At 38.4% G+C, this 10,245-nt stretch overlaps 1 protein-coding gene and 1 pseudogene across 1 annotated transcript; both read left to right on the forward strand.

Moving 5' to 3' along the window:
- Nucleotides 1–3,197: 3,197 nt before the first annotated feature.
- On the forward strand, nucleotides 3,198–7,310 carry LOC107501435 (endogenous retrovirus group K member 25 Env polyprotein-like). Its single transcript, XM_016127580.2, has 2 exons — nucleotides 3,198–3,254; nucleotides 5,520–7,310. Exons 1-2 carry the CDS (start codon nucleotides 3,198–3,200, stop codon nucleotides 6,216–6,218), a joined length of 756 nt encoding a protein of 251 aa, XP_015983066.2. The 3' UTR covers nucleotides 6,219–7,310.
- Nucleotides 6,659–7,319, forward strand: LOC118611957 (annotated as a pseudogene).
- Nucleotides 7,320–10,245: the final 2,926 nt, after the last annotated feature.

A 10,245-nucleotide genomic window follows, 5' to 3' on the forward strand; every position in this document is an offset into this window, starting at 1 on the left:
TGGGCAGGAATCATATATTTAAAAATGTTTTTCTTCTCCTAAAATATAACAAAAAACTTTATGACAAGGAATATCTTTTGCTTATTAATAAAGCTTAAAATGAAAAATAACCCTTCAAAGCTCTTAAACTATATTGGCAAAATATTTACAATAATATTGAAAATGTATGGAGATCATTTTAATGCTATGATAGAGTATAAATAGATGGTACACATATACACATGCAAATAAAATTCATGAAGAAGCATTTTATGCAGATGTCTACTTATCATCAATTAACAAACTGCAAATAAAACTCAACACTATATTTTATATGTATATGATATATATACCATATGTAATACCATATACTGTATATATACATACACATATACATGTATATATATACATATAAATTGTGTGTGTGTTCGTGCTATTTGTGCACTTTACTAATTTTACTTTTTTAGCACAAAAATGTTTATATACTTTAATCTAGTAAATCTATGCTTAGGAATCTGTTCTGAGGGAGTACTTCAAATGTGGTCTGAAATCTGAATTCAAGCATATGCATGAAAGAATTATTTATAGTTGTGAAAATGCAAGTAGTGGAATAAAAATAAGTGGGAAAGTAATTTTAAAAAAAAACATCCAACAATTTTTACTTTTTCAGTCTTTTCTTACTGGTACTTATGACTCTGTAGGGCCAAATTTACAGAGACTATAATTGAGTTCCTTCCTTTCGGTCTTGGTGGCAATTTAATTTTCACTTCTAAACCAGAATGAAGAGCTTTCATTGAGTAATGGTAGATGCCCATCTCCAAACTTCAGTCCTTGTTCGCTGATGAAACATCTCTCCTATTAATCAAAGAAAACTCCATTCTCTTGGCGTCCTTCAAGACACCACTAAGAGATACACACAGAGATGAGATTTTGTACCTACAATAGCAGCATCAGCTTCAGTGGAAGCTTCGAAGCAGGTGAAGTTCTTTGTTTCCCTTATGCTTTGTTTACGCCACTGTTCTTTCCACTCTTCTAATTAACCTGTCCCTTCACTACTTCTACAAGGAAATTTACTGCCTTTATATTGACTTGCTGACTTGGCTCCCAAGGTCCCTTCTGAAACATATCATGATTCAGATCATTTTTTTCTTCAATTTTGTCCCATAAACTATCTGTATGAGAATCACATACTGAGGAGGATGTCAGTCCTTAGAAGGAAGCAAAGCAAGAGAAAGTCCACAGCACCATTTGTGTCTCTGCAGTCGACCAGCCTGAAAATGTTCTCCACTCTTGAACTTCCAACACAAAAGAGCCAAAAAATTCCTTTTATTTTAGGTAGATTGGGTTGGATTTCTATTGACTTTCAAATCAAATAATTAACAAAATATATGAAAATGGAAACTAGGATTTTAGTGTTGAAAGCAACATATTCCAAAATAAAAAATAAATAACTGATTGAGTTAAATAGGAGCTACTTTGAGGAGCAAAATAAGAGAGTGTTCCCCTGGTTACACATTAGGAAAAGAGATGGTTACACTTTTACCTGATTTCAGTCCCCGTACACACCAGACCTAGATGGATAGAGAACATGGTAGAGAAATTTCAGGATGTTGGAATACCTTAGCTGTTTCTTTTAGTCTACGGTAGAATTCTGATAGAAAAGAACCAACTTACATCTAAGGTACCCTGTCTTACACTGGAATCTAAAAACAAAATAAATGAATATACAAAATAAAACAGGCTCACAGACACATAGAACAAATGGGAGGCAGGTTAAGGGGGTAGGTGAAAAAGGTGAAGGTATTAAGAAGTATAAATTGCCAGATAAGAAAATAGTAACAGGAATGTGAAGTACAACGTAGGGGATGTAGTCAATAATGCTATAATAATTATGCACAGAGTCAGATCAATACTAGACTTATAAGGGTGATCACTTTGTGAAGTATATAAGTGTCTAAACCCTATGTTATAAATCTGAAACTAATAATATTATATGTCAACTGTAATTGAAAATTTAAAAGAATGTTTTTTAAACAAAGAGAAGCCCTTTTCTACCTACCTGATGGCAACAATCCGATGTCAACAATCCTAGAGTATAGAGGATCAAATAAGCCTTTGGTCACCAGGAGTTAAATAAAGCAGAACAAAACAAAGCATTTTCTCTAAGGTGATGTACAAATACAATCAGGCAAGCGCAGTGGGGACCGATTTATGGATCCAGAAATATTTATAAAAATGTGTCATGCTGATTTTTTTTCCTCTACGCTCCTTACCCCCTCATCATCTCCTGCTCTTAACTCCACAAGGCAGAGGTAATGACAGCTTCCATTATATGGGATGCATCTTGTGACAAAGAAATGATGAGATATGCTTTGTCACCCATGCCTATTATTTTGCATTGTCTTTAGGTAAAAATAAGAATGGATATCATTACTTTGGGGAATATAAGAAAGTATAGGAAGGACAGAAGACTAATACTTAGAAAAAGAAACAATAAGTGCCTGGTTCAGGGTTCATATACAAATTTACAACATTTCTATAATTAGTTTATAATCTGTGGTGCTTATTTAAAATCAAATTGCTAGCTACCTAGTAGGGTGAGTAACTCCAGACAATTTTATATGACAGCATGAGTGTTTGTTTTGTTTGTTTTGTTTTGTTTTTAACTGCAAAGAAGTGTCTAGGACTGCATAATCTAGCCAATTGAAAGGAGTGGTTTCCTGTCTCATATTATGTTCACTGAGAATGTAGAGTTATATCATTGGATGGCCGGAGATAAACACAATTATCTGTTGTGAGGAACACCCGCAGTCTTGGTGCGATGCCTGGTACTTGGAGCAACAAGGTCATCAGAAGCAAATGTGGACTTACACACAAGGACACATTGCAGGGAGGGCGCACATGCCTGGCCTATTCTGGGACTTCTTGCTCTAGGGATGAGGATGGGAAAAAGTTACCAGAGAAGAAATAGCTGATAACACAGTCGTGGCCCTGAGGCTAAGTCTGGGAATTGGCTGTAGTTTATTACTGCTAACCTGATAGTAACTAAGTAGGTATATGACAAAGCCGGCTTTGTTAGGGGAGAATAAAAAGCCATGGAAACAGGGGTGAGGGATGCTAGCATTGCCATTCCTTGCCATTCCTCCTCTCCCTGATCCATGTTAGTAAAAGCATTTCCAGACTCCAACTCTTCTTCCTAACCATCTCCGCAACAATTGATGCCCAACATGGGGCCCGAAGAAGAGGGCGCGGAACTATGCTGGAAACCGAAAGGGGTAAGTCCACTCAGAGCAAGCAATACCTTCGGCATAGTTGATTAGCACACAGTTTTAGCATGGGGAATTCTCTGTCAAAGGTGGAGACCCAGTACATTAAGTTATTGCGACACTTATTGTCGTCTTCAGGAGTAGAAGTGAAGAAAAGTCGATTTCATGAATTATTTTTGTATATAAGTAGACATTGCTACTGGTTCAAGCCAGAGGGAAAATCTCAATTGAATGCTAAAGTGTGGAAACAAGTCATAAGAGCTTTGCGGAGAGCTCATCAACAGGGGGACCCCATCCCCGTTTCTGTTTGGTCTTCGTGCACTTTAATTTCTCAGGCTTTACAGCCTCTGCAGTCTGACTCTGAGGGCACTACAACTGACTTGGCAACATGCTCAGGAGAAACTGAACCTGTTTATGTGAATCCTACAGAAATAGAGTCGGATAATGAGCGAGAGGAAATCTACTGAGTCCTCATCTGAAGAGGAATGTGCTGGCCGCATTCCTCATAGTAAAGAGTCAGTCATATCAGGTTCTTTTGGCCCAAGTAAAAGCAATAAATCGGAGGATGAAGCAACTGCAATTGGGGCCAACTGGAGGAAATATTCGAGAACCAAGAAAGCCCTCTGCGCCACCTGTAAATACCTTATTTGGGGCAGAGCCTTCAGTTGCTGGTCCTGTTTCATTTACTTTTCCCCTTTCACCTGATTTGACTAAGGAACTAATGGATGAAGAGAGTAGTCAAGAAAATCTTTCTAGACAGACAGCTACTCCTCAACTGATGGGGTTCCCTATAGTGAGACAGGCATTTCCTCCCAATGCTCAATTTCCTCAGGGGGGCATCAATGTACAATATACCCCATTGGAACATAAATTCTTGAGGATACTTAAGGAATCTATCAATTAATATGGTATGCAGTCCACTTATGTGAAAGGACTTTTAAATAGTATAGCCACAGAAAGACAATTTGGGAAACTATTATAAAAGCTGTGTTAAAACCAGGTCCTTATTTGCAAATGAAAACCTAGTGGAGAGAGGAAGCCCAACAGGTGGCTCCTAGAAACACAGCACAAAACCCTCCAGGGGCTACTCTTGAAGAGCTGACAGGTACAGGAAACTTTACTACCATTGAACAACAGTGTCATTAGACTGAAGAAACCTTGTTACAAGTGAAATTAATAGTGTTAAGAGCTCTGGGGAGAGTTACACTAATTTTTTGTCTTGGCTACATATGAATCTGTTCATTATCAATATTTAGGGTATAAAATTTTGCAATAGAAAATTACTCTTCAAAAGATAGAAATTAGACGGGATGTTCTCAAAACTCTTAATGATTTTTAAAAATTATTAGGCATTATAAATTAGCTCTAGCCTTCCCTCAGTATCCCCAAATATGCTTTAACTAACTTATTCTCTATTTTAGAAGGGCCTACAGCATCGGATAGTCCTCGGGAACTATCATCATTGGCAGAAAAGGAATTTTAAATACTGTATTATTGAAAGACACTCTTGTAGTCACTAACTTGCATTGCTCAGGTTTCATTATTGTGTGGTAAAGGTTCTTTCTCTAACTTGAAATTTAAAAACTATCAATGATTTCCTTTTTCTTTTATTGGTTAATTAGTCTAAAACTTAAGACACTTTAGCATGGAGTCAACAGTGAAAATAACATGATTTTGTACTGGAGATGAGAAAAGTAATGAATAAATTACAAAATTCAGTGCTTTTTCAGGTACCTTTCTGTTCCTGTTTCTGTTGACCGGTCACCAGAGGTCCATGGAGAGACTGGACGCAGTCATATCTCCCGGACTGTGGCCAGGCTACGGGACGCCGCCTCCTGTGCCCTGTTGTCAAAGTCTGTTTATTGTCTTTGGTCTTGTCTAAGTGGTAGGTGGCGAACTTCTCTGGGTCCATCTACACCCCAGTAATTGTCCTTGTCTGAGTGTCTGTTTTGTGTTCTCTGCGCAAGCGATGGGGGAAAACCAGAGTTCACGGAAGACACCCTTGGGGTATCTCCTGCAACATTTCAAAGAAGGAGATGCTTACAAAACAAAAAGGGGGAATATGGAATACCCCGAGACAAAGGCTTAATAGAGCATTATGTACTTTAAATTGTTTAAATCAAGATGAACAAGGCAGCACAGCGGCTCATCGGCATTGGGTGAAACAGGCCAGCGAGCCTTTGCAGCAGCCAGTGTACTACAAGGATCTGAAAGCAGACTGGGTGCCTGCTGAGGTACTGAAATGGGGCTAAGGTTTTGCTTTTATCTCTACAGGAACAGAGCAGCTTTGGGTCCCAGCCAAGAACGTCAGGCTCCGGGAGCAGAGAGAAGCGGCAGGTTGTCAGTGAGTCAGGTCAGGAGATCTCGCCAACTTCTCTATTCCTTGCAATGACAGCCCTGATTACAGCACAAGTAAGTGGGGTACAAGCTGAGACAGGAAATTATTCATATTGGGCATATGTACCCAATACTCCTTTAAATAAGGCAGTGGGATGGGGAGATGCTTCAGTGATAGTTCATGTTAATGATTCTAATTGGATGCCTGGGCCTCATGGTACTAGAGGGCCACTCAGGCCTGAAGAAGAAGGGAGAGTGATTGAGAACTATATGGTGGGAACAAAAGGGATGCCAATTTGCATGGGAGCTGGAGAGCACTGTTTACAGCTGGGTGCTCAAGCGTGGTTGACAACTTTGCAGACTTCTGAACAGAATGCTGGGGTAGGTCACTTGTTTTTGTTAAGCATGGTAGGATTTAATAATGTTACAGAGCCTGTGAGTGATACCTCTCCACCAGATTTGCCGGGGTGTGCCACTCCGAAAGTTCAGATGCTTGAGCTTTGGGTTCAGTGGAACCGGTGTCAAGCTGAACAGGCTCGGGTTTCAGTTAATACTTCCCGTGGAAGAGTCATTGATTGGAGTCCATCTGGCTTCGCCCGAGCAAAGGCAGGAAAAGTAAATTTGCGGTGGCACTGAAAGATAGAGAGTGGGTCAGTAAGTATTTTTTCAGACAGAATTAGTAATAACACAATTGTCTGGGATGATGGAGATTTTTCCCCCTATCTCCTCAACTACCCCATCACGGGATACAGAATCATATTTGGAAGTTAGGAGCTGCTTTATTTCTCATGCATGCATGGAACGGTTTCATAGTTCAGTCTGGGAGTTCTTCTCATATCACCTTTCATCAGAATGTTACTCACTTTGCTCGAGCCTGTGTTCGGCTCCCCTACATCATTATGAAGGGCAAGGTGGAGTGGAAAGAAACGTTAGGTTATGTTTCATGTAAATATTGTTCTTTTTACACTTGTATTAACTCTTCTATTCCTTTTAACAAGTCATATGAAAGCTTATATATTCTTAGAGCAAGAAATAGAGTATGGATGCCAGTTAGATTGCCTTGACCCTGGCAGGACTTCCCGCCACTATGATATTGCAGCAACTGATGGACCACGTTAAAAGAAAAGATAAAAGATTCCTTGGCATGCTGATTGCTGCTGTTGTGGGTATCATCGCTGTTCCTGCTGCTGCTGCCGTGGCTGAAGTGGCTCTGCATCAATCTGTACAGACTGCTGATTATGTTTGGACCTAGCATCGGGATACTGAACAGTTATGGACTTCTCAAAGACAAATTGACTCTGTATTGCAAAGTCAAGTAGCAGATTTACAGCAAGCAGTTATATTGTTAGGAGATCAAATTGTTAATTTGCAGAAACGTGTACAACTTAAGTGTAATTGGAATACTACTTCTTTTTGTATAACTCCTGTGTTGTATAATGAAAGTATGTTTGAATAGGATAAAGTAAGACAGCATATTTTGGGGTATAGTAATGCTTCAGGTTTAATCACAGATTTACAAATGCATATTGCTGACACTTTTCAAAAACAGCTTCCTGAATTACAGGGCATTGCATTGCTACAAAGCATGGTCAATAGTATTGAAGACTTACATCCTATTCCACAAATTCATGGGTTACTGGGCTCATCTATCGCTTCTTGGATTGTAATTTGTTTGTTACTTGTTTTTCTTTGTTTAGTCTGGAAGAGATTCTCAAGAAGCCAAAGACTTGTATATAATAGGTATCACACAGTATGTACTTTTCAAATTGTAATTGTTGGTCTATAAATATGCCTCTCTCCTTGTCTCTGCTTTAATTTTGAATTGCTTAGGGGTAGTGAAAAAGAAATCCATACTTCTTCTCCATGTTTTTATTACTTTAGTGGACATGCAGTAGGTTTTTAGTAAATATTGGCTGCATTATTCAATTCCTAAAAGATAGTGTCTTCCAAAATTTTATGGATAAATAATTTACTTACTGCCATTTAAAGAAGAATCTAAACTCTACCCTTTTAATTTGTAATGACTATTCCAACTAAGGCTAAGCTTCAAGGAAATACAAATTCTGCTACTAGGAGATGAGAGGTCCTTATGGGCAAATTGGAGATGGGAGTTGGTCTCACTGTGACATTTTCTATTAATTCCTTGGTTCTTTCAAATGTAGAATTGAAAACTCCTGGGTTTTTTTCCTCCTCCTCATAGGAACAACCAGATGACAATGCTGACTGTCTTCATTTGTGCCCATAGAGACCCTCCAAGATTCCCTGACACTACGCAATCCTCAACTCAGGCAAGCCGCTGATGCAAATGCCAAGTCTTGTTTATGAGATGGGTAGGATTGTGGATGCTACAGAGCCATCTGTGGTTTTAGTCTGACAGTGGTTTTAAGAAATGCCCTTCTCTGCGATCTGCCTGCTATTTTAAAGAGACAGTAAGTCAGTTGCCATCAAGCAGACTTGGCATTAAAATGAAGATGAAGGGTGGAGGCAGGGAGAACATTGCTGGAAACTAGGAATCACGGCCATGAAGCGTTCCACACTCGAAAAGGAGCTTTTAAAGAAGACCGTGCAGTTTGCAAATCTTGGACAAGAAAGTGCCCTTTGGGACTCTCTTTTAAGCTGAATTTTACAAACTGCTGGAAAAAAAAAAAAACCTTGAATAATACTTATAGTGATCTTAAGAATTTTTTTTCCCTAACTGTGGAGAAAGGAAGTTTGACATGCCATCAAACCCACTCATCTCTCAAAATGCCCTGGGTTTGTCATTACGGAACAGAGTCAGACCAGGGTAATTCTTCTGCTTTTTGGTATTTCTGTTGGTGATTGGGATATTTAAAAATATTTTAAAGTTAACCAAGTTAATAGTAGCACAATGGAGTGGAAGCACTGTATCAATAAAGATCATTTTGTATTTCTATAGTGTCCTCTCTTTAAGAAAACAAAAACTCAAATACTGGAACCTTCAGTAGTATTAAAGATGAATATATTAAAAAGGAAAGAAAGAAGGATATTGGGCAATCTCTTTTTGCGAAAAATCTTCAATACACTTTCAATTACTAACAACTTATAACCAACTATGTGCCAAGCACTAGATATACCCATGTGTAATAGAGGAAATAGTACAAAGACAGATAGATCAGTTAATTGCTATAGTACATACTATAATTCCATAGAAACCCACATGCAGAAATTCTCACCTGCTTTCTGCCCCTAACACACATGAAGAATAACACACAATTCCATTAGTAGCAGTTGGTCCTGAGGACAAAAATGAGAAGAGATGGGAATAAAGAGAACAATGCAGACAAACATAGTAAGATATACAGGAACAACTAAGTCTCACTCATGTGGCTGGAACACAGAAGGTAGCAGATGAAGGAAAGGGTGCTACCTGCATGGAGACCCAGTGGGGTACAAATTCCGAAGTATCTTGTATGTCACAGTCAAAAGTTCGTGCTTAAACAACGTAAAGGAAAACGACAAAAAGATTTTACAGGAAGATAATGTGATATTTCTTTTAAAAATTTCTTTCAAGTGGTGGTATAGAGAACATTTTAAAGAAGGGCAGATACAGTTGGGATGTGGCTAAAGCTACACAATACTTTTAAAGACATGACACCGAGATAAATTTAAGACTGCTTTTACTTTTGAAGGCAACGGCCTGGGATCAAGCCCAACTGTATTCTCAGTCATGACCAAACTCTTCTTCGCGGTTAAGCTAGAGAAGTTTGGGGACTTATTTTTTTATAGAGAAAAAAACAAACAAACAAACTAAAAATTCCCTTTTTGTATTTTCCAGCACAATTAAAAGTAATATTGTGAAATCTATTATCCATTCCATGTGTGACAAGGATGGAGAGTTTAGTTTCCCACGTTTCTGAGAGGTGCAGATAATAAGGAAATATTACCCTTCATTTCGAGGATCTTTCAGAGAGGACATTTGCCTCTCCAGATGTATAGGATGTGAACTCAATCAAAAGAGATTCATAGTGTCTGGCTGTTTCTTATCTGAAAAATGGAATAATGATTCCTACTTTGCAAAACTATGGTAAAAATTACAGAAAATACATTCAAAGTATGCAGAATAATACCAATTTTCTAGTGGGTCTAATAAATTATAATTAATTATTTGTGTAAATAAGTCTTTAAATTCCCCGTTCTCATAAAAAGAGGCTGTGAACCATAGGAACACCTGGGATAAAGATATATGGAAATTTTAAGACAAAAGAGATGTGAGCAGGGAGGATTCAATTATGTTTTCCATAATATTTTATAGACTCTGACAGGACTTCCTGACACTCTGGAACACATGGTTTTTGAAGACATGCAGTAGCAGAGATATCAGGGCGGGAGGACCCGGAGCAGATAAGAGTTTGTGTGGAGAGCTGTGTGTCTGTCAGGATGGTAGCTATCAGAAGAGATTAGTAGGCATCTAAGGAAGATAGCCAGGGTTGAAAGCACCGACAGGGAGAAGATAAATGTCAAGAAACTCAGAAGTGAAAGGTAAAATCCAATGTTATCTTATTAGAATTGCTGAAAGACAGCCACAGCATTCCTATAAAGAAGCTTCCGGAACTGAGGTAGCCAAAGAAGGTACATGAGGAAGTCTGGGAAATCCTGTGCAGTAATCAAAGTTAAAAAACCCACCTTAGGAATCCTCTTTGGC

Source organism: Rousettus aegyptiacus, unplaced genomic scaffold (assembly GCF_014176215.1).
Source record: "Rousettus aegyptiacus isolate mRouAeg1 unplaced genomic scaffold, mRouAeg1.p scaffold_m13_p_15, whole genome shotgun sequence".
NCBI lineage: Eukaryota > Metazoa > Chordata > Mammalia > Chiroptera > Pteropodidae > Rousettus > Rousettus aegyptiacus.